General features: G+C 37.8%; 1 protein-coding gene across 9 annotated transcripts in view; it reads left to right on the forward strand.

Moving 5' to 3' along the window:
- LOC139742102 (protein 4.1-like) overlaps positions 1 to 26413 on the forward strand; it is a 162421-nt gene that overhangs the window by 54849 nt on the left and 81159 nt on the right. For 8 of the 9 annotated variants that reach the window (XM_071652664.1, XM_071652669.1, XM_071652666.1 and 5 more), the window contains exons 3-4: positions 17596 to 17667; positions 18586 to 18756. In XM_071652664.1, coding sequence (XP_071508765.1) covers positions 17611 to 17667; positions 18586 to 18756 — 228 coding nt within the window. In that variant the 5' untranslated portion in view covers positions 17596 to 17610. Of the gene's footprint in view, positions 1 to 5201; positions 5332 to 17595; positions 17668 to 18585; positions 18757 to 26413 lie in introns of those variants that run through there. The other variant, XM_071652665.1, reaches the window with a different exon arrangement.

The following is a 26413-nucleotide window of genomic DNA, read 5'->3' on the forward strand; positions in this document are numbered from 1 at the left end:
ATATGTAAGAAAATATTGAAAGATAGAGATGAGAAATTTCAATCAGATTCAAAGGCTTTTAAGATAAAACTCATTCTTACAAACCTCTAATATTTTTATGGTCTTTTTGCTTTTATCACTGAATGACTTATATTTGAAGAGTTTGTTCACAAAAACCGATAAGTCCATTTTTGAAGATTTTGAAGTACGGTCTCTGTCACAAAGTACAAAATAATACCTTTTAAATGATATATTGGTCACTACATATACAGGTACATTTTTGAAGTATTGGTTAAAAGAAGCAAAAATTTTCTTATTATTCTCTTTATTTTTCTTGACCTTTAATCGCAAATATCTCCATTTGGCAAATATGGACTTATTGGTTTTTGCGAACAAACTCTTCATTTCATTGACAAGATATTGCTAATTTTAACGTTATTTAGAATTAAAACAAAAAGTTAATAATTCTTGATCACAGAGAGATTTTAAACATGTGAAGTATAATTCAACATGTGTGTATAGTAGATTTAGTGTAAGCTTTATTCAAACTGTGCCAACTAGCTGCATCAGTGATTGTTCGAAAGAAGTTCTGCAGATATGGAGAACCGTGCCCCACGTTGTCGGAACCCCACACCACCCTGCCCCCATGCCCCCACACCCCCACGCCCCCACGCCCCCACACCCCCACGCCCCCACACCCCAACGCCATCGTTGCCGATCACAGACAGTAAAGGACTGGCCCGTTCCCGCTATTTACTCTGGACTTGTTTGCACACTGCTGCCTGTGTTTGCTTCTTGATCATGACTCCCTTACAAACTGTTATCCATGATGGATGAGACCCACGGAAATAGAGGCAACCGTTGCTAAGAGGCGGGACATACTGCTGTCCAAGCATTCAAATTTAAATGATAACATGTGAAAAACAAAAACTAAATAGTGGGTAACAGAAGGTTCATTGTATATTCATGTTGACAGAAATTTGATCATCATATCAACGTTTTCGAAATGCATTTTCCTATTCCATTTAATAAATGTGTAAATATTGCAGTTTGAAGAAAAAAAATATGTGCCAATAGGACCTACAGAGTGAAGGAGCAGGTCCATTAGGCAACAGCAATCTGATCAGTATACATTGTAAGTTAAATACTGGTAGTTGCATAATTATACACTTCATTATGCCTTTACATGACCCTTGGGCTTTATTTTGACCGAAGTTTCTCTGTAAATCTGATCACTGAAACTATGTTGCATTCACTTCACTTTTAATATCCTTTAGATAATACAGATCTATTAAGTGCTATACTTGAAGACACTGAAAGTTTTCAGAATTATGTGAAAGGTTTTGCCTATGTTTGAATGAAATACCCAAACACTTAAAGTGACTGCCTTTGAAAATATTGAAGATTGGTAGAAAGTTGAGATTATGCACAAGTTTTCCTTCAGATGTGTCTCCAAATTAACTAAACCCCCCCCCCAAAGTGTATAATACTATATCCCACTATACCAGAATAAAAAAAAGATAAGATTATAATATTGCAAACTTACTTTGCCGTTTTCAAATTTAGTGTTTACATAATTGAACATGTAGTACAGTGTCAGCACATTTTTAGCAATTATCAAAACTGATAAAGTTTAGCCACATGGCCGAGAAAACTCTTCAGTTGATTCATTGCAAATCAAATCGCCTAAACTTATTGAATTATTCGATTTTCTGTTCTATTTTTTTTTTTTTGTTGGATTGGTTCAGTCTCTTTACATGCCTCTAAGTTTGAGTTATTCCCTACTGTTGTGTAGTTGCCATCATTGCAGTAAAATTTTGTTTTCTCTTGTAAATTCAATGTGAAGCATGGAGTTCAAGCTAATCTTAAAAGCCTGTATGTGGGACTGGTATGAAATGTAAACGGGGAGTTGCTGCCAAAAGGGAAACTGCCTTGTTTTTCTTTCTGCTTGGCTTGTATTAGCACATCCTCCAGCATGGGTGTTTGTCATTGGTGTCAGTTGGTTTCCATAACATTCAAAAACAATCTCAACTATTAAAATTTATTTGTTATGTGGTATCATAGGTAGCAAAGTATACATTGTTTCAAGGTCCCTAAGAAACTGTTCCCGAGTTATATTGGCCTTGAGTCATACTTCTTCTTTAGCATTTTGGGATTTAATTGCATTGTTTTGACTTTCAACATTTTTGGAGGTGATAAGGAAGTGTCGAGAGAGTCAAGAGAACAGAAGAGGATCAGTGACACTACCATTGCTTTAAATGTTGCTGCTTGTAATTTTAGCATGTTAGTAATAATGATATTGGCAATGTCAATTATATTATTATAAGTTTAATGATGATCATCATGATGATTATGATTATAATGATTGACTAGTGTTATCATAATCAGAAATTTAGCAGAAATGATAACCACAGTAATAAGTGATGGTTGCCGATTGAATGATGTGTAATGATTACACTAGGTACATGCAATATAGCGAGTCATATGTAAATATCATGCAGAATTTGTGCACAATTTGAATAAGAACCTGTAGAGGTTCCCACAATTGTTGTCAACCTTCATGAAAAGGACAGCCTACAAAGATTTCCCTTTTATGGAAGGTGTTGTGTATTTGATGTGTTCAAAAATCTGTAGACATACAGTGCACTATGACTTCAGTGTCTTTGGATATTCTTTGTGTTTGTGTGTGTGTTTGTGTGTGTCCTTGATGGCCTAATTTCAGTGAAAGAAAAGAATTTTCTCTGCAAAAACTACTCATGAAGCAGGGTGGACAGCATGTCCTAATGTACACTTTATCCATGTGTTCCCAAATATAGGTTCATTGATCTACAGTTTTCTCATTCTCAGTCAGATAAATGTTTTCCTTCAGTGTCTACAATGCATAATAAAGTAACAATCACATGATGGGTATCTGGAGGATGAAACAATGGACTTACGATTGAACAGACATGCTTTGGTGGTCAGTCTGTAAATCTGTCATGGTCAGTGCTTAGACTGACCAACTATTCTTTGAAAGTAGCTGTGTAATGTTTTGCTTTCTGAACCATTCCATGCTTCGACACTCATGCACTTCTTGAAAAAAGTCTGGCTTCCTGATTTTTTTCCATCATTAGAATGGTTTAATCAATAGAAATTGCAAAACTCTAGTCCACAAACTAAAATGTATTGCAATTAAGATAATCTGTTTTGACTGTATACATTTTTTTAAATAACTGAATGATGAAAGGTAGATCATTCTGACAGAAACGAATAACACATCCAAATATACCTACACACACCACCACACCCACTATCTACGCTCTACTTCATCTGTTTATTGCCAACCTCTCTATGTAACTGTTGTCATTCATTTCACCCTTTAGTTGATTCTATCAAATTTTCCCGGCAAATACCAGTAACACGCCTGGAGCTACAGTAGGGCCTAGATGTACAAAAAGTCTTCCAAGACAATTATGTCATTGATTTAATGGGCAAAAAGAAAACAGTATAGTTCTTCAAAGGGAGGCTACCTTTGAGAGGAAGGAGAAGACCATGATGATGAACCAACTGAACAAAGCACAGGTAAGTCAGTTAAAAACTGCTGGCACCGCCTTTTTCATACACCAGTGGGATACCTGACACCATATCATATGTAGCCGAGACATGATCTTAAAAAAAAATGAGATCATATTTTGTAAGTGACCCGATAGTTGCTGGTTGAAACAAAAGATGTAGCAATGGTTTTGAGACACGAACACTTGTACCCATTATGCTGTGAAACTGATTTATACTGCTGCAAGGTTTGGAACCAGTTGCATGACACCACTCGTCTGATCCACTGCACACAGAAAGTTTCATGCAGTTTTCAATCAATTGCAACTCAAACTTTCACGCAATGGGCCCAAGGTGTACAGGACATCTTTTCATGCTACGAACTTTATAGAATTAAAATGTAATTAAACTACTTCTTACAATCAGAAAGGACTGGAATTTCTTTGATACAGACCATTTTGTTATCATGATAAGTCTACCTTGTTCATGTAGAAAATATGCCAGAGGTGCCAGCAACAAGTATTACATTCCTCTCATCTTCGTCCTCCTCTTGCTCTCCCCCATCTTGGCTTCTACCAGCTATTTGTCATCATAGCAACTGTTGCTAGGGAGTCACTTTCAGCATCAACAGACGGTGAAATGGAGACCGCTTAGGAATTCATACACATGATTAAAAAGGTCACCTCATAACCCTTCCACAAGTATTCTGCATGCTGACTTTGCAAGAAGGGCCCCATGCTTGCTAGTTAATGTCTGCCATGCTTGCTCACTTGGTACATTGTTACACAGACACTGCAGCCAGAACAAGAGGTAAAATTTTACTACTCATTGGTTCAAACCCTCATGGCAGAAGCAGGTATATTACCACATCAGCTCAATGGCTAAAGTGATGCTATCTTTTTTTTTTTTTTTAACAAAACATTGTACCCTGACAGATTAATTGATAGGGTTTGAATTCAACTTTGATGGAAGGTTCGTGTCCCATTACTGTGATTTTTTAAAGATAATTCAACATATTAAAAGTATGATAAACAGGGACCTATATCATTAATCCACTGTTTACAGTACATTCTTCATTGGTATCTCCTTCTCTCCTTTTTCTTCTTCCAGTCTTGTTTTTCTTCCATTTCCTCTCTCTTTGCATCTTCTTTTCTTGCTATTCTTCTTCTCTGCTTTCTTCATTTCTTTCTGGTCGACTGCATACTGTATTCACAAAGACTAGTTCAAGTCGTATGGCATTGTAATTCGGTAAATTATTTGAAGAACCGTTTTAGAAATGCGTCGCGATTCGTAAGAATTTCGGGGGGGGGGGGGAAACACCCCTCCAGGCTCGACCCCGTACGATTAAGCAGGTGCAGCGTTTCGTGTTTACACACCCGCTTGCATTCGCGCGCGCCGCTTGTAGAGTAGCCTTCTTGCTTGCATACATTCGTAGCGTGCAAGCATGCCGAAAGCGGACGACCTGCGGTTCTCGCTGAGCGAGCTGCGAGAGCTGCGCTAGTGCGTGTCGGTAACGCGCGCTGCATGATTCCCGCTTTACACTAATAGGTGCACGCATTCTCTGTACCTGTGTGATGTGCTGTGCATGGTAGAGGCGGCGACGGGATGAGGGACAGCAGCGAGATTGCGAGCAATGTGAAAGATACATCTAACGTGCTGTAGCTGTTATAGTGTATGCTGTGTTGTTGTGTGAAAGCTCTGTCCTGATCCTGTGTGTACTAATGCTATAGCGATCCCTCTCGGATACTTACTGGATTTATGTCGGAAATTATCCCCTTTGAGCTGCGATATCTTTTATTCTGATATAAGGGAATATACTTCGTAAGTATATTTGATAGCTTAATGAGATATGATTGTCTATTCCAGTAACTTGGTCGTAATTCTCACGGTCTTTGCCAAACGGTTCTCTCACTCAACGGCTCGAATGGCCTGTCAACTCATGTGTCAAGAGGTTTGTCTGTGCCACAAGCACAGCCGAGTGCACAAGGACAAATCACACTCCTTGCGGCACATAAGCTTCGTCTAATGTCTGATACAAAAGCATGAATGGGATTTGTACGGAGCGGTAAATTTCAAAAAAGAGAGAAAGAAATTGAAACCATGCATTCTGATGGGCCTGCAAAATGTTTATGGGCTCGTCGTATTTCGCGTTCTTTGGATAGCTAGATCTAAACTTATATTATTGCCGTCAGAATTTACGCTGATCATGAGCGAGTGTCCGGCATGCGGCAGCAGCGGGCGGGCAGGCCAGTCTGATTGCTGTTCGTTGCGTTTTGTGTCCACCATCGGCCATGTCCGATCAATGCCATGGCCATACATGAAATTTTACAGCTACAGCAGGGATTGAAGCATTCTGGATCTAAGCCTACGTGTAGGTCTAATTCTCTTGCAATTCAGATAGATCTAGCCCTCTATGTGTTGTTTAATGACTGAAAGATTGGCCTGTGTATCTTGTAGTTGGGGACATTTTGCGCGGACACTGCATCTGGCTTCACGGAATAGTTAGTCTTACCGTTGGCGTTACCATGGTTGCTACAGTCTAGACAGAGCAGAGGAGAGCTGCAACACTAAACATTAAAAATAAAAACAACAACAACAACAAAAAACCTGATAAGTTCTATGACGTTTTAAGACTCCTCCGTACAGACATATATTTCTGTCTATTTAGTTTACAGACCAAAGTATCTGGTAAAAAGGAAAGAAGAAAGAAATGAAAGGAAGGACTGACTGATGACCACAATTAAATGTTACACAGTGTTAGAAATGTTAGCTGTTCAAGCAAGGCCAAGGGTTTCACTGTTGTCTCCGACACGTCCCCAAACTTTGATGTGAAAGTGAAACTTGGAATAGGGTGAAATTTAGTCTAGACAGGGCATGCCTTTTCAACGCCTTGGGTTTTCAATATGAAATCATCATACTGTACTGTAGCCAAACATCACTGTGCAATCTCTCTCTTTCGCTGGAAGTCTTAGCCCCTGCCCGTATGTACTTGTGTTCCCTAATTTACACAAACAGTCCAACACTTCAAATTGGTTCTAGCCATATTAAAGTGATGTAGCTTGTCTCTGTGGGAATCCCCACTCTCTCTTCCTGCTGATGTCACTGAAAGACAAAGGAATGCTTCACATATTGTTGGTTAAGAATGAGAAGGGCGTTATTAAACTTGTCTTGAACACTATGATTAGTGCTTCTCATTCTCAGCAGACGTTATGAAGTCGGTATAGAGTTTTAGAGTCATAGCATCCTCGCCCCATCATCGTAATTTTGTTTTGTTGATGTGACTATCACCGGTGTCATTGGAAAACATGATTTTTTAGTAACAAAACTTGATATTTTGTCAAATTTGAATGAGACAGATACTGATTGTTTTCAGTGTTCAAAGTAACATTTATTGTCATGTGCATTGAAGGGGCAAGGCACCCAAAAGCTCAGCTTTTATTGAACATGCCTATCAGTAGGCCTACACTCGTTTACAGAAAATTCAGTTTAATTTCTTTTGAATCTCCTGCCACATACAATTGTACATTCTGTGATTTCATAGCTTATACTAAGCAGCCACTTCTAACACAACAAAAACAGAAGTTTAGATCAGCTTGAGTGAATACGACATCCATGTATTCTGACAAAAATTGCATACTAATCCCATGTTGTAACTTGACATTCTACTGACACAATACTGACACAATACAAACTGTGAAGCCTATTTTCTCAGTGGGTTTAAATTACAGTCTCTAGAAAAAGAGTTTTAGATTAATTAGATTGACATGTTATTTATAGAGCATCAACTTTCCTGTTAGATTATTTTCTTTTCAATTAGACTGCACAAAGGTAATAAAAATCAGGTTTTGAAAAGTTTAAGAAGGGTAGGAAATACGTTTTAATGATGCAACAAATTTTATTTCGATAAAATCCTGTGCCTAATGGCCCATTCAACTGAAATGTTTTCTACTTGATGGATGTTTAATGCTCCATTTGCTGAGGAATGAGATATTTGTTTTTGCTTTCCGTCTCGGTGACTGTCAAGCCCTCTATGGAGGATGGAGTTGTATCTAGATATAGCTGGAATCAACTTTTTAGAAAACCTAAAAAAAAAGCAACAACCCAACACTCAAATACTGACGATAAGAACTCTATATTTTGAGAAACAAATGATTATTAGTCTTGCAGAAAGACATTTAAAACTTTCCAATTTGAATTTTTCAGTTCATTGTAATTTGTACTGTTGCACAATGGAACCTCTTTTTAGGAGGCGGGATGACATACTTTTGTATGTAGTGAGATTGTACATGATATACAATGAAACAGGGTAATTTTGCAGGTCCCTCAGTATTCTTTAGTTTTTATCCTTTATTGTAATAAGATACCCCATAGACCATAGTAGCAAGAAAATTTCAGTTGTCATAAGCAACTCATTGTAATGAGGTTCCTCTGTTTTAGGACAGCTGAAATACTTGGTCAACATCCTTTTATACCACATGTGGCTCAGTCATGAGATACGCACTGTAAAATCATATGACTGAAAGCATGGACACTTCGCTAACATTTCACTTTACTAACTAACATACCTTGTATTGTATTATCAATTGTACTGTACTACCATGTACAATACGTCTTATGTACCTCAGCAATTTATTCTGAGACACTTTTCATTATCTATGTGCATACTTGTATGTGTGTGTTGAATTGTATGTTATGTATGGACAATGCATTTTTATCATACTTCAACTTTAGTTGTATACAAAAACAATTTTTAAGGGCTTCAGGTAGGTTTCCATTCAAGAGTTTTATCACATTGTCTCTTTGCTGCTGCAATAAGGCGGGTTTTCTTTTTATGCCTCTGCCCGAAGGATGCCGGAGGCATTATTTTACATCTTTGAACATCATGAGAGGCTTGAATCTTTCATCTAGTTTTTATGTACTCTGAATACACAGTTCCACTGCTTTCATTATGAAAATGTTTTGTTAATGTTGGGCAGCAGGGTCAGCTACAGTTGTATGAAGTGAAGATGATTGAATTGTTAACTTTCTCCTCAGTTTATGGAGCACAAGTGCAACCATGGCACAAAAAACTGTAAGTGACAAACCATGTGTAGCGTGCATTTATGGAATGCCTGTTTGTTTTGGACATTTTCACACTTACCAAGAATGCTTTCATTCCATTCTGCATGAATATTATGGCTTTTAGAAATATCAAAACATGAAAGAAATCAGGATGAATTAATTGTTTTGTGGCTTATGAAAGAAATGTTTAAAACTCTTGATCAAAGATTGTTTTGATGCTCTGTAATGACTCAGAATTTACTGAACTTTTCACAGCTTTTGTAATAGTTCAGAAATAAACCTGTGCACAGTAGTATCTGTGTTATGAAGTAAGTTTGCATCCACTGTACAGTAGTTAAAGTGAAAGTCAGGTTAAGCATTCCATAATAGTAATACTACCAAATTTTGACACATACACGTGTTGTACCTGTTAGTGTCGATATTCAAGTTGTCATCTGTTTTTTCTACTGCATGACTGACGATGCTGTGACTTTTGAAGGATGTTGGGTGTGTAGTGAAACTTTTCCTGCCAGCCATACTGGAACTTTGATGTCGGGTCAAAGCTGAGCTGACTGGCATTCCCCCTCCTTCCGTTCAACACCTTTTGTAAAGTGAATTGACCTAGGATTTCCCTGCAGCCTCATATTTTGGCAGGGCACAAAAGGTGTGTTGGTACAACATCTGTTTGTACTAATTCAAGAGGCTGTTTGCGTGCATTACCAGCAATGGAAAATTATAGGTTTTATAGCGTATCTAGAGTTGCCCTTTTTTTCTCACTTTTGGAGTGCACTTGGACTTTCCTTCAGGGGATTTAGGATGTTTTTAGAATAGGATTGTTTTAAGTGCAGTTTTACTCATCTCCTTGTACTACATTTTGTTGTTGTTGCTGTGATGGAGATCTCATCAAATGCACATTATCTGGATTTGAGGCAGCATGGTCCTCTGACTCTGACACTATTATAAACACAATGTTCTATTTCCTTGGATCAAACCTCCACTGGGTTGGGTGCTTTTCTGCCCCTTTTGGACTTGTGTGAGTGCTTTATCTTTATTCCAGAAGCTAAGCCAATCCCACATTCTGTGCACACCCAAAGTCATCAGTTTTTTGTTTTAGTTTACTTTGGTTTTATTTGTTTTGTTTTGTTTTTCCGGAGGCAGGGACATGAGAAAATTTGCTGTGAACTACTTATAGATTTCAGTAGTGTCATTTTCCCTGCCCACTCCCAACATCAAATGTTTGTCATGCATCGTTGTGCCAATTAGTGTGCCAATGTTTCTACACTGTTTCTACAGTGTAACTGTATTATATGTTTATATCAGTTTTAAGATTCATGACTTTTTTAACCCGTTGAGGACGGGGTGATTTTGCTGCAACACGCATTTCCCATAGACATTTGCCCGAATACGAGTATACTCTGACTCGTCCTCAATGGGTTACAAGATGTATGTGTAAATCACATAGAACCTGAGCACCTGAGCAATATACTAGGTCTTGTGGACTGCATAGCCCATCAAATCAATGTCTAAAGGCTTGATATTTCTGTTTCGTGGGCTGGGTGTGTCCCAAAAATGGAGTCTTGCTTTATGAGGTGGAACACTGTGTAGGTATTGTTTGTACACTGCTCGTCCGTCATAAAGAAGGTTATGTTCTAGAAAAAGAGGAGCGGCTTTCAGCACAATGCAAGCCAGACTTGGAAGCAGCTGCAAACACTGTTAGTGAGAATCGGACGACAATGCATAAAGTTGAACATTGTACTTTGAATTCATGTCTTTGTAGACCAGAGTAAGGTCAAAATGCAAATAATATGGAAGACATTATGGTGCAAAAAAAAAAAGTTACAAAAGCAACAGCATTGAAACAGATTTCCTAATATCAAGGAAATGAAGCAAACAACCAGGACATACATGTACATGTATCATGGTCACTTTACTTAAAAGACACATTAATATTGTGGTCAAAACAAAACAAAACCAAAACATGTCAAACCTTTGCTGACTATAAAGCTGTGAAATGATCAATGAATGGATCAAAACACCAAAACAGACAACCTCACTACATTTTGTTTGATTGTTTGTTTGTTTGTTGGGGGGGGGGGGATGATGTTGTCTCTAACAAGATGTCTATCTGTGTGTAGATATGATGCTATTAAAGCTATTCTGGAAAGGTCTATGGGTTTATAGGGCTTGCAACAGAAGGTGACATGACCAAAATATGACAAGGAATTTTGTAGTACATTGTAGATGTGGCTACAGCTATTTTGTTATTACCAGTAGACACACAAGCTGCACAACAGGGTAGATTGCAGGTGTGTTCACAGGAGTGGAAATTGGCTTGACTGTAGATTACATGTAGTACATTATTCATGCAGTCTTTGAAGCACAGAATGGAAGCCACTTAACCGGCATTATTCGGGGGGGGGGGGGGGGGGGGGGGGATAGAGTGTCTCATGGTAAATGCTCAGGATGCAGGTGAAAAGTACTTGTAGAGAATGAGCAAAGCAGGTGTAGAATGGATGCTGTACCACAGTTCATTCTGGGGGGTGTTTCATAAAGCTGTTCTTAAAGTTACAAACAACTTACGAGCGACAGGTGATCAGTTCTGATGTGCTATACTTATCAGAATTTCCATAATTCAGCACAAGAACTGATCACCAGTCGCTCGTAACTTTACTGTACGAACAGCTTTATGAAACACCCCCCAGGTGTTGTGCAATTGACAAGTGAGAAGATAACTTAATTGAAGTTGAAGATTATACAAATCATAGTGTTAAAAGAGGTTGATGCCCTGTGGCAGTGAATTATAAGCTTGCTGATGTGTACACATGCAGGCAGCAATTTTGTGCTGGAGCAAACAGGGGACTCTTTTACAATAGAGCCTACAATTATATTTCAGTTCCTACCAAGTGTGTTCATTTACACTGTATGTTGATGACATGTTTGAAATGCATGATGCTCCCCTTGACACACTACTGTAAACGTGGAAATTTTCGCGGTACATTAATTTTCACGGATTTCGCGCTACGTTCGGCTAGCGCGAATTCAAAAACGCGCGAATATATCTTCACAATTTTCTATGCACATTTTGAACGGGATGAATTGTGTGCGCTTCATCGAAGATACTGATACTGCTATGTAGTACAATGTACAGGCATGTTTACGCTACTGTGCGAAGAGACGATAGATTGCTGTGTACTGTAGCATGCATGTGTGTGACTAGCAGTATTATCGCACGCACCGCACGCACCGATGGTACATTCCCCCGTGACTACAGTACTACAGTCACAGCTGTACTACGTATTTGAGTGCTTGTACTCGCAGTCGAGCCATTCGCTACGTCGCTTGTCGTACGCTGGCATAGCAAGCTATGTAGCAGAGGCTTTGGATGAAAGCAGTGAATGTGTACAACAGTAAAGTAACCTGCTGTGGAGCGCGAATTTAAGAACCCGCGAATACGTTTTCGAGCCGCTCAGCGCGAAAAATTAATCGCGCGAAAATATTGACGTTTACAGTATGTAAAATGAGTCCCTGCCATTGCAATAGGTAATTATGACAGGGTCCATTGGAGGAGCAATGATTACCCTTACAAGATAATAAAATGATGATGATGACCATAAGAGTGATAAAACAGTGTGAATTGTGATAAAGGAATTTATATTGTTATGATAATACATTACAGTAATGTACTCGGGTATGCTGTGTAAATGATCAGTTCGGTACCCAAACTTTGGATTGTAAATAAGCACATCCTATTCAAGATGTAGAGATTATTCTTGTGCTGCTGTTTACATCTTGATATCCTTTATCTGTGTGCATGTTATGTCGAGTGTGAAAGCACATAGTAGTTTACCACTCCAGTGCACTGTTTGTGTAGGTTGTCATTACAGTTTTCTGTAGCTTTCAGTGCCTGCAATCAGGATCATATGGCGTCTTTGACAATATGTAAAGTACATTTTCTCAGTGTGCATTAGCATGTGCAGGAACACACCTTCACCTCAACCCCAATGTACAGGGGTTATTTATACAAATTGAACATACTTTCAGAGGTCTGTGAACATGTGGATTGAGTGTGTTCCACATGTGCTCTAATTGTATCAGGCTTATTACAGCAGCCATCAGCCAACATCAATAATGCTATCACCTAGCTGGCGCTGGCAGGGGGTTTGAAGTCCAGTCCTGTATGCATCAAGAAACTATGTGAAAAGAAAAGTAAACCAGCTCTGCCCTTTAGCCCAGTAATCAGTCTGGCCGTATCATGTGTCCATCAAATTAGCAAATGCCAAGACTGTTTTTAGGGTCAGCGAGGTCACAGCTGGGTAGGTTGGCCTTGCATTTGAAGTACCTGGTAGGAGGCTGTGGCTTTCTCATGGAGTGTGTTGTGATCCAGTATAAAGCATGGAGTCCCATTCTAGTTGTTTCTTCTCTCTACCTTCTCTTCAAAAATTGTCATGAAAACTATTTCATGAATCAGGTATCACATACAATGTAGGTCAAATACTGTTCAACGAGGAATATTTGCATGCATTTTAATTTTGCGAGTTTTGCGTGAGCAAAGATTTGCAAAATTAGAATGCATGTGAAAATTCTTCTACATTATATGCATTGAAATTTGAATGGCAGGGGAACTTCATGTAAATTCCGTGCCATGTAAAAGGCTGTTGGCTTCAATTCTTGAAAATTTCATGCAACATAATATTTTATAAAATGGGTTCAAGAATGTAGCCAATAGGAAGCGCTGAAATGAGACACACCTCCTTCCTTTACTTCAGTACAACTGCACTGCCTGTAATCCTATGGTAGATTGCCGATCGTCTGTGCGCGCGGCGGCTCCTTTGATGAATTGCATGCATACGCGTACGCGCTGTCAATCCTGTAAACAACTTCTAGTTCGGGCTGCCGGCCGGCCGGCCTGTCTTCCCTTGTGCATAACATATGTGGCGTACGTACGTACGTATACTGTACTATACGTACACTTTGTACAGTACAGTAGACCAAGCGTTATGGGACCGGACGCGTACATGGAGTCACTTTGAAGAGCAAATCCAACGATTTAGCAGGTTAATTCTCACGCCGTTTTCAGAGTATGTTGTCTAGTAGGCCTATATGAGGAGTCTATATCAAGTCTTTAAGGTAAAGGGTGCATATTCTATGTAAAATAAGTAAGTTTTCATGCGGGTGTCCGGAAACCCAACCCCCCATTATACTTATACTGTATGTGCGGGACTTCCGCGAGTGCAACGTGCGTAAAAGTTTGGGACGAACATCTTCGGACGTCTTGACCCACAAAGGTACGTGAAAAACGCTGAAAAATGATGTTAGTTTTCGAATTTTCGACCCATTTTATAAAACAAATGATGCACAGGATTATTTCGTGGCGTTAGTGTAGGCGTAGCTCACTCTCGGGTATTTACAATGTAGTGCAACATGCACTCGGCTTCGCCTCGTGCATGTTTCACAATTGTAAATACCCTCGAGTGCACTACGCCTACACTAACGCACTCTATCCTGTGCATCATTTGTATAAGCGTGAATCCTAAACTTTAAACCAATAGGCCTACTTCCTTCACAAAAAATATGCATCATTTGTAGAACATTTTTGTCTAGCTACATTCTTTTGGTTACATATGTGTATAATATGAGACTGCTATTGAATGAAATACACTTGGTCCTGAAGGTACTCTGCAAATATTCACTTGCATTTAAAATGAATATGAATGCCACACAAACTAGATCAGAATTATTGAACATGAACTATTCTATTCAAAACCACAATTAAGAAATTTTGTATACAAAAGTGGTTAGACTGTTCATGTCCTTTTAAAAGACAACCAGTGTGAACGAGACATTTTAGTGGGAGGCAAAACATCCAGCAACTACAATATTGTGTGTGACACTATAGCATGTAAAGAAGACAAAATTCTTTAATGTGATGTGAACTGGGATTTCATGCACAGCATGGAGTAGGATTGTAGCTATGATGACTCACATGATAGTGTGTAGGGATTCCACTCACTATAAAGGCATTCACTCTTCTGATCAGCATGTGAGAAGCAAATATGCCTCGTGCACTCTACTAGCATACACAATGATATCAGAGATATCAATTTGGAATATTCCCATTGCACTGATAACCATTGTGCCACTTATGCTGTGCTCAAATTGTCATGACCTTCAGAAATGGGGGGGGGGGGGGGGGGAAGTGTGAAAGAAAAACAAATGAATGAAATACCCAGGTGCCTGAAGGGACGCTAACCATTGGTATTATAGCTGCATGTAGTCTGCCGTCGAATATTGAGTTTTCAGTGATATTATTCATTACTGTCTCTTTCAATATCACTGCGGTAGGGCAGGCAGTCAGTCCAGACTGGCAGTGTAGCACTAAATAAACGTGATGGAAAAATGGACAATGCATGGCTACGGTGCCATTCTTATTAAAGGGTGTAGTGCCTATACTACAGAAAAGTGTGGTAGTGATGAAATGTTTTCTATGACAACAAAGACGACACACTCTTGTGCAGTAGAAGTGGTCTCCTCCATTTTCCAATTCTTCATTCTGCAATGAGATCATCGCTCCGCTGTTTTGCAACAAAACATACCCTGTTTGCATGGAGAGATAATTTGTATTTGTCTTTCGAAAAGTGTCATACTGGAAATCAAGAATATTGAATCATGAGGTTATTACAAAAGATAGTACATACCATGGAGAGACTCTGTTCTCCTTTGTTTGAGCCTTCTGTAAACGTTGATATAAATTTGTGTTGCATGTCAGGTTGAAGTGTATACTATCATATGCTACTGTTTTCAAGGTGGTTAAAATATATGCAATATATGCTGAATATTTGCAAAGAGGATAATGATATATTCTTTACATGAAATTGTATAAAAAACTGACATCAACCCTTTTTGTGTGGCAAGAACATAGCATTATGATATGTTATGGTTATGCCATTTTCTTTAGAGTGACTTTCATACTCTTTATATGGATTAACACATTATGTAGTCAGACATTGGTATTGCAAGCTGTGTAAAATGGAGGTATTATTCACTTTAATACCAAATAAAAAATTGTGGATCTTTTGAAGAAAAAGAAGAAGGCATCATTAGGATAAGTATGCATACAAATTACAATGTACAATGTTGTTTTCAACTCTGTTAGATTGTGATGTATGATACATACATGTAGGCCTTCGTAAAGCCAGTTAAAGACTGTATTAGGTTATTTCAAGCACTCATGAGTACATCCGGAGAGTATGGCTGGAATAGGCCATTGGTTGGTCTGAACCCAGATTATTCATCTACATTTATTTGCTTTTCATTAAGAGTAGCTTGCTCTATCAATCAGAGCAGAGAGCGTAGTCCATCTGTCCCCTTCTGCTATGTTAGCAAACCAGAAGACAGGGGATGGGAAAAAAGATTTTCTTTTGTGTAATCAGCTTGCTTTTGATGTGGTATTTTATGATTGGATGAAGGCTTGAGCAAAGGCAAACAGTCAGGAGAAATATTTTGAGCCATATTCAGCTTGTTTTTGTCGTAATGTTTGCCTCTCAGTCTTTTGTTATTAGGGTGACCCAATTTAATGGACCATTTTAAATCTTACATCATATCATAATGCAGTGGACTTTATTGCAAATTATGAATGAGCTGTTTGCATGACAATGTTTTGATCAATTATCTTGTTTCCAACTGAATAATGAAAGATGGACTGTGGGTTGTTTTGTGCATGCTTGAGAGTTGTTTTGGTGGAGAATAAATCTGAAAAACCCCAACCAAACAAACAAACACAGATAATGAACACAATGAGGTTTATGTACAAAAGTGCCATCACTATATTATTATTTTATTTTTTTTTGTGATACTTGTATTCAGCTAATGGTTACAATGGCAGTCTAGCAGAAAATGTTGACACTGACATTCTGCAGTGATGAATGATTTTTCTGTAGCAATGCACATTTTCCATTGAATACTATAAAGTGATTTTCCAGAATCAGATGTACAATAGTGTGTATTATCCTATAGAATTCACTCTGCAAAACAGTCTTCAATGCATTAAAGTAATGTTTTACATGCAAAGAATGCACAGTAATAATGGTAGTATGTATCGATTGTACAAATACAGTATTTGTGTACTGAGCATGCAGTCCAAAATCTGGATCCTAAAATGTAATCTGATAAAAAGCTTCAACGCTCAAGTTGGTAGGACAAGAATGCATCTCCCCTGCCAGTTGTAAAATGCATTCTAGCCATCCAAGTGGAAGTTACAAGCGTACCTGTTCTGTGCTATAAATACATGTACTGGTTTAGCCATGCGAGTACACACAGAGTGTGTTTTCTCCCTCTGCGATCAATAGTCGCATCATCTTGGTGGTGACACATTTATAGCACGCTGCTCCACACATCATACCAAGATATAGGATGATGACTTCGATAGTTGAGTGAGGGCATGCATCCCGAAGAATACTAAAGATGATACACAGGGCTCGGGATGAATACACATACAAATCCGTACATCTATAATGAATGCATAGGGATTCCACTGCAACTGGCAAGCGAGGGACATACAGTTTGTACAATTTTCACTCGTTGCATGAGGAGTTTCTTGTCATTTTTTTCTTTTAGTTCACCACACTTTGATTTCCATTTTAGTTGCTGTTTCGTTCAGCCATTCTGCTGTATACACTGTACGAGTAGGTGGTGTGTGTGTTGGTTAGTCAAACATGATCTGTACATATGATGACTGTGTACCGATTCATTATGCAGTGCATGAATGTGCAGAAAAAGTTTCATTTTGCCAGAGGGGTGTTATGAATACAAATCTTGATCCTAATGGTCTAAAACCAGTTTTTCAGAAATGCCAGAAAATTGCATAAAACTGCATTAATTTTATATTCTTTGGCAGTACAAGATTTGTATGATACATTGTATGTGTAACAGTTTTGTATGCAAATGTATGAAATATTGTGTTGGTTGTAAAAAAAAAAAATTAAAAAAATAAAGTGATATTTTCTCATAATATATTTTGCTTTCTCCATTTCCCCTTTTGTCACACAGGTGATCTAAATTACCATGAGTGAAACGGGTGACGGAGGGGGCTATAACGAACCCGACCCAGGAGAAACCGAGGTAAGCGAATTGTAGATTTTAAAATGTTATTATATAAAACACACAGTAAACAGCACATATTCAACTGGCACTACAGATCTATACACCCAAACAGTTATATTTAAATATGCAGTGTATAAGGTGTACTGTATGTTTTAGAAGAAAATCACATAACATCTTGGGCCTATCACCGAGTTTGGCACGAGATGGGAGAAAAATCCTGTTGTCTTCAGAAGCAGTAGACATTAATTCATGTAAGACACATTTGCATGGCTTAGTATTAAATTAATTTGATAATATTTTCTGAAGAAAATACAAGGACTAAAAGCTAGTAGATTATTTCTTTGATATTGAAAAAAAATATCCTTGGTTATGGAGCAAAATGATCACACAAATCTGACTGTAATGTTTTACAGACAAACTATTAAAAGATGTACATTTTTTTAAACAACACATACTTATCTTTGTCCCTTGAATATGGTAGAATGTAGAATTTGGGTTTTATGCAATAAGGTTTACTTTACAAGCAAGACTTGAGTATTACTGAACTTCTTGATGGTGGTAATGGGTAGGCTATGGAAACATGAATAATTAGACAATGCACTGAATACCAGAAGAGTAACAACACAGATGTTTATGTGTGGGACTAGCATGTTTAATCTCTGTTTACATGCATCCTAAAATATTTTTGTAATTGTTTATAAATTCACACTTGTGATATAAAAGGAAAGTGATATTTACTCTTAAAAACTTAATTCTGATGTTTAGGCCTACCCAAGCCTATTGTATGTACTTGCAGTGAAGTTGTGTGCTATGAGGAGCATTCTGGCGATTTCGTCTTTGAGGATGTCTAGGAATAGTTATCCTTGATAACTATTTTACATGATGACAGTTTAGTTTTGTTTGGTCTCATCAGTATCTTTTCCTCTCCCTGTCTAGAGGAGAAGTGACTCCGTACCTGACACGATGCCTAGTAACCGCCAAGCCCCGCCCCACTCGCAGTCTTCGCCCCCTCCCAGCTCTCCACGTAAAGCTCACACACAAAGGGGCAGACTTCAGACCGTCACAGTCATCTTATTGGATGAAACGGAATACCAATGTGACATTGAGGTGAGTTTTTGTGCCCTGCTGAGGGCTCCAGGAAAATTGAATTACACACATGCTGGACTGAGCAAGAGGTGAATCTCTTCCTGGCTCAAATTGAATGTGACCACTCACTAGATGCATTCCTAGCAGTCCTGACAGCAGTGATTGACCCGTATAGTGACTTCATCGAGATGCTCAGGCTGTCTCTTGCCCTGATGATCACAGAGCACTGGATTATTAAAAGATAATAGTTCACCCACTGGGCAAGTGCTTTAGTGCTTTGCTTGCCCAACTTCGAATTTTTTTTGGTAGCTTTTGACTACCTGGCATGCGGACTATGGGTGATATGTCATTGCGTGGTTAGAAACTTGAAATATTGCAGATCATACAGAGTCACAGTCACAGTAAAAATTCCCTGTTTGGGGAAAATGATGAAATCAAAGTATCGTGAAAGAAGCTGGAGTGAAACAAACTAGTTTTCAAAGAATGATGATAGTGTGGGTATTAATAAATCAACAAACATGACAGCCTGAGAGTTCTCGGAATAAAAGACAGATAAAATGACAGTGATGTATCTGATGTGGAAATCCCAGTAATGTGGGTGAATACACAATGGACATATGGGACAGCATGTTCTCGGCTCCACATGAAGATACATGTATGTATATATAAAGTATTTTAAAATAAAATTGTTTGATATATCTGCAAGTGTTTTGTGGTTTTAAAGTTATTTCATGTTTCAAGTGGTGATACTGTAAATAGTTTGTTTCTAATTTATCCAAAGATACAAGACTTTTTGTGAAGGGTCATTCTCCTTTCAGTTTGAGCAGTTAAAGTTTCAGAGTTTGTCCAAAGAGGGCTTCATGTGACGGAATAATGGGCTGCTGCTTAAATCATGTACAGAAACTACCAGTAAAATGATGTATATTTGTACAACCAGTACAATTCTCACACTTTTCCAGACAGCAGGTCACTTTTATGACCAGAGTTGTGATCTCATTGAACAATTAAAGGTACAGATCATAGTTTAGCCATGTCTAGCTGTGTTTCATATCAGTACATGCCTTAAATGCATAAAAAAAAAATCATACAGTCATACAGTGATACAATGAGTGTAGTAATCGATGTATGACTTTTGGACAGCTTCTGTTGAAGGAAAATTTAGTGAAGAAATTCTTTGTAATGAAGTATTTCTTAAACTTCATTGTGTTGCATATGAATTAAATGTAACAAAATGTAGATGCTGAATAAAAAGAACAACAAAAACAAAGCATATGACTTGTTTGCAAGTTCATGATATCTCATCCATTGTCATTCCTGTGGTACACTAAATTAGATTTAGGAAGTCCTTAATATGACAAAATGAACTGATTAGCAGTTTAGAGCCTACTAATTAAAACTGGACCATCAGCATAAATATTGTTATTGAGGAGACCAGTGTCATTGTGTCACTTGAATGGGATGAATATTAATTTCAGGAAATTAGTCAGAACTTTATCTGAGCCATCTTCCGCCCTATCATATGAAACAGAAACAATCTAGACAATAGACATTCACATTCTCTTGTTACGTACAGATCTGATTACTTTATACTCTGAATAGGTCCTAAAGTGTATTAATGGCTTTCAAAAATCACATGTAATTAATAATTAGAGATGCCTTATACAGGTGTATGAGTAGTCAATGGTTAAACCAGATTCTATGAATTTTAATAGGGCATACAAGGTAGGATGTCTGAATAGTCAAGTAGACCTCAGAAAGACCAATTCTTCTATAGGGATGAAGAAATCTAATTACTATTGCGGGAATGCATGGACTGGGAAAACTGTTTTTGCTGGATATGAAATGCTTAAAATTATACACAGAGATAGAGTGAAGATAAATAGTTTAGTTTTTGTAGTTTCTAATTTGTCAGTTTGCTTTTGTTCCATTTTGACTATTTTTTCATTGCTGTGATAGTTTTAATATGCCAATGCAAGCAGATCTGTCATTTTTTGTTTTCATTATTGTATTAGTTGATTGGATATCTTGTTACACTTTAATACATTATTTGAATTTCCATGAGGTTTAAAACTGATTGCCACAGGAGTAGTTACTGTATGTTGAGTTGCCTTGTACATTTATGGTTGTACACATGTAGTCCTTCAAATGTAAAATGTTTAATGGTGCAGGGAATAATTTTCATGGTATCGCATCGCAGTTTGCTATGCATTTTTACACCACTGCTACACAAACTAACCTTTGTGCAGCAGTTTTCTTTCACAGAAGTGTACAGGATACTATCTGAAGTATTGTTCATTGGCTGAAATTTCTAATCAAATTTGAGTTGGAAAATTATTCCCTACAGTGAGATAATATGTTCCTCTGGTTGTACAACAATGTAGTAAAGGTCTAATGAAGTGTTTCACTTGTTCTATTCCGATATAACTATGTATGATAATGATTCCCCTTCATTCCATACATGTATAGATTTACACTCTCAATTGCTTCATTGTTTCATGTTGCAAAACTCGTTACAGGCTTTAAGTAATGATAGCCCCATTTTTTTTCTTCTTCAATGTTAGTGTTAACATGTGCATTTTGTGGAGGTGAGGCTGTGGAGTTTATTCAGATGCTGAGCAAATTTTCTGAGTGGGTTGATGCTTGAATGGCTGGACCCTGATGTGGAACCAGACCAGTGTTATGTTAATGAATTGGTAGTATGAGGTGTGATAGTTCTATTGTGTGTCTCAGACGGTACACTTCATGGCTCATTGAACATAATATTGATCTTGATAGAATGATGAGAAATCAGAATATGTGCTACAATGTACGTTTCTCTATTGGCTCCCCTGGTACCCATTTGTTAATGTTGTTAAAGTATCACATGGTTTGATTCTTGCAGTACAATAGTGTGTTCACAATGAGAACCATGTTGCAAGTTCAAAAAGGACATTAGGAGCAAATTTTAATTGCTTTTGGCTGAGAATTGTTGGTCCTTACTAGATTCTGTTGTATAAATAGTAATTTGATTTTTATGTTCTTTATAAAAACTTGTACTTGTAGGTTTTTACATGTGTCAGCAGACATAAATCTGTGTAGAATGTGGCTATCAAAAGAACATACTGTACAAAGAAAAAAAGTCCTCATAATGAATTGATTTAATGGTAATAAAAAAAGGTAACATTACAATCAGCTGTTTTCCCCTATTGAAAGATGCTAATAATTGCTGACAGATACTTACAAAATTGTATCTGCAATTATTTTAGTTGTGCTGGCAAGAAAACATTTTATCAAAGCGAAAACGGCAGCCAAACTGATTTTCACCAAATGTGTAGAGTGTTTAATTCCATGATATTTAATGTGCTGTTGATTCATCATGTAGTGTTGTCTCACATCTGACTGTAGAAGATATTAACATGCACACATTTCATAATCTTTGTTTTTGAAATGATATGATATAGATCATTTTAAATCACAAAAATCTTATTGGAGAAATCACCTGGTTCTATTGACCAATCTGATTGGTAGTCCAATTTTGGGACTGGATTCGTGACTTTGTTTCACTGTGTCTTTCATTGATTGTTTTTATGAAAATCTTTCCCACATATGTTTGAGACCTCCCTGGCACATAGCTTGTTTGTACTAAAAAGGTTCAAATGCAGTGTACTGTTGTGTGGTTCCTCCAGTGCATTTATTCCCTTTTTATTACATCTATTAAAACCAGGAAAGCCAACAAGCCAACTTTGCTCTTCCAAGACTGACAATCCCTCCCCTTTTTTTTTGTTTTTTTTTTGTTGCTCAGTTAATTCCACTTTCCCTCCCCCTCTTCTTTCGTCCCTGTCAGGACATTACATCCTTGTCAGGACATCAACATCCATGTGATTGTGTTCATTGAGACAGTTATGAGGCAAAGGTCACATCTTCTATATCATTCGTATTATTAAATGTATATGAAGTGGGAATATCCAGGCACCGAGAGCACATACAATTTGTAAAAGTTAGTAGCAGTTTTAAACTAGCTATAGAGAAATGTTACATTCACATTGTAACCTGTGTAGACACTTCAAATGGAATACAAATTGTTCAGACATAATAATTGAGACAAAATATGTCATGTATGGGGCAAAGGTGACATCTTCTATATCATTCCTAATGTCGATATGCGAAGTGCAGGGGAATATCCAGGCACGGGAGTACCTACATAAAAAGTTAGGTGCAGTTTGTTCGGTAGCTATAGAGAAATGTTACATTCACATTGTAACCTGTGTAGACACTTCAAATGGAATACAAATTGTTGAGACATAATCCTAGACTTTGCTTTTGTGACTTCCAACAGAGACATGTGGGAGTCGCTTCAATAAAAAGCGAAGTCTGTTTGTGGGAGGATTACGACTGCTATGTTTACTGTCTCCTTGTACAGTGCTGCCAATGTTTATTCTCTGTACAGTATGATCTGTGTATTCAAGGAGGGTACAACATAAAAGTGTATGCTTGCAATTTCAAGCTTTTTATTTTATTGTCTGAAATGCCTCCGCATTGAAGGGTGCTAGAGGCATGACATTGTTGGGTTGTCGGTCTATCTGTGTGTCCATCCCACATCTCATAATTTTGGTGTAGGTAAAAGGTGCTCAAGATCATGACAGTTGGATATAGGTCAAGGTCAGAAGTTACTGCACTTTATCTTTAGTTCAGCTAGGAATGTCCATTAGTAATATTACATGTTTAAAAACTTATAAAAATGAATTATTAAAGCAATCAGTTGCCTGAAATGATGATTGAAAGTTGAAAGATCAAAGGTGTCAAGGTGAAAGGTCTACAAAATGCATAGCTAAAATGTCATTCTCTGGCCCTAAATACCATCATTGCTGGTAGGTGATAATCCAGTGTTATTTTGTGAAATATATAGAGCTCTAGAGATTGGAAAGAACACCTGTGCAGGCAGAACTACAGGTCAATCATTGACCCAAGGTCAAGATCATTGAGCTTCATCAAACCCATCAAAATATAAATGAAGGGCCTTGTACGTAGACAGATGAAGTGATTGTGTAAGAAGCAGATGTATCCCATTCAATTGTACAGCAGTTAGATTGCTCTGTTTTAACAGAAAAGTATCATCTAGCATGTGATACAAATTGTGCAACAGGAGCAGTCAGTGACATCACATTGACCCAGGTGTAGAATGGGAAGGGTTGAAAAAATTCTATAAAGGAGACATACTATACCACTCATTATACAGGACTGCTGTAGTGTTACAAAGTGTAGCTGTGGCTGGATCAAAATTGAACCACTTACACACATTAATCAAAACTTAAGTCTAAATTAATTATGTACAGCATCAGTAGTGTCCAACCTATTAAACGGTCTTGAAAATCGCCTACTATACAAATGTTCCAGGGCAGCTTGCTAGTATACAGTGTAGGAACAGGTAGTCTTTATTGTGCTCATTAATACATGTAGGTGTGTATAAAGGGGACTGTGTAAATGATTGCTGTAATAAGAAAGTAATTAATATAGCTATTACACATTGTGTATTGGCTTTATATGACAGCACTTCATAGACATCAAGGTTCACAAAAGGATCTATTATAGACTACAGCTAATGCCGATAGGATCTAGGGAGTGGTTGATTACTAGGAAACAGGTGAATCTGCAAGATGTGAATATGATATGTGAAAATAAAGAGAGAAGGGAGGGTCAGTCATGGGTCTGTAGTCTGGTAGGCACCTCAGCATGCAGACACAGTCATTTTATACTACAGAAGATCCTGCTATACCAGTCCAGATGGTGACATCATTGAAGACTGCCATGAGATATGATTGGTATCTGTGTATGCATCACAGAAGGTCCTTCTCAATCTCATACTACAACAACCTCCCCCCCCCCCCCCCCCCCCAACATGTGGCTGTGACTTTTATTGCATGTGTGAGAGAGATAACTGAGCTCTTGGCTAGTCAACCGCATATATTACAAACTGGCACCCAGAACATATTTCGTATAACTCTAGACCCACTTGATCTCATCCTGCTCTAAACTCTTCCTCATCGATTCACTTTAGAATCTCATGTAGTTAAGATCGCCTGACCGTTTAAAGATCATGTGATCAATGATGGCAGCCTTTGTGACATGACAGTCACATGACCAAGATGGCCTCCTTGTTGTGTCTGAGAATGTGACATTAGATCACTCAGCAAGACCAGTGCATCATTTTCTTTTATTCTATTGGTGTGACTTTAATTTACATTATAGAAGTAACTGATTTGTGTGCTTTCCATGTCCCCTTTATCCAATAATGAATCTTGCCTAAGAAGGTAGATGCCTCTATAAAGATTTGAACCATACAGTTTATTAGAGCTTCAAACATGAAGAGAAAGAGTGAAAAGGGACTCGTATCCAACTCATTTCATGCATCTACAATGTGGTTCATTTTCATCGCCTGAGATTGTGTAGAGACTCAATATAAAATACACAGACTATTCCACCTGTATGTTCATTATTGCCTTGTGTTTATTTTGAGTTGATGTGGAGCAAATTTCCTCTCTTCAAGCAACACACACCTTCCTCGCAGTGTCTTTAGATACTATTATTAGGAGGCTAAGTGTTCATGCATATCATATCATATTATTTCCTGCATGAGATATTAATGTCATAATTGAGACGGTGGTGGTGTGTGAATCAAATTATGGAAAGATGCCATGGTTGTGGTGCCAGTGTGACTAATCAAGAGTTGGAGCTGGTCTGATGTATCTACTGTATTGTATGCTGTCCAGACATTTGATGGTTTAAGTGTAGATAATTCCCATAGGTAATTTTCACATTGATTGCACTGTGGTGAGAAAATGATCATTCGTCCATGTGTTCAATTTTACATGTGTTATGTTGGCCTTGGATGTTTGAAAGATATCAGTTGATATTGTATATGTTTTCTATGCAAACTTATCAATGATAATCTGAAGCATTGATTTTGCATTGATTGTCACTGTTTATTAAAGGCTTTCCTGTTACACTCATGAAAAACTGATTCAGGTGTTTGAAACTACATTGTGTACCTGGAAGGATTAGCTACACATGTATGATTGATGATAAGGCGAACAGAGTGACATAACCCTGTTCAGGCAGTGATTAGGAGAAAAGGTAGAAAATGACTTGTCAGACTCTATACGACAAACTCTGTCATCTGTATTTTGTACATTCTTTGTAAATTTGTTTTCTACATGATATTTATTAGTGTGGGTAGAAGTGAGGTGGAACTTGCCTCGATTATTATCGCACAGTGAAATGCAACTGCATTGTACGAGACATTATCGAGTTGTGTAGAAAAGAAAGGCAGGGACTCAGACCTCGTTCTTCTTGGTGTCCATACAGGTAGCTTCAGTTTGTGATGTGAAATAGGGCTGTACAGACCACAGTTTTGCAGAAAAAAGAAAGAAAGAAAGGGACAGGCGATGATAAGACTATACCGAGAGTGCAAGAGAAAGGCCTAATTACAAACCTCTTTTCCCAAATCTAAAGTATATCTTTTCTTGGTTCACGCACAGAAATGCATAATTTCTGCTGCATTGGCACTGTTCAGCCGGCTTGTGTGTCAAAGTCTTATGCTACCGGTTTGGTTGTAGAAGTGTTCTCTGATCGCAGTCATTTGCATTGATAACTTTCGCAATGATGGCACATGTATGATGTCACTGTTACGGGTCACTGACAC

Source organism: Diadema antillarum, unplaced genomic scaffold, assembly GCF_040938485.1.
Source record: "Diadema antillarum isolate AM-2024a unplaced genomic scaffold, OU_Dant_1.0 seq00000980_RagTag, whole genome shotgun sequence".
Classification (NCBI taxonomy): Eukaryota; Metazoa; Echinodermata; class Echinoidea; order Diadematoida; family Diadematidae; genus Diadema; species Diadema antillarum.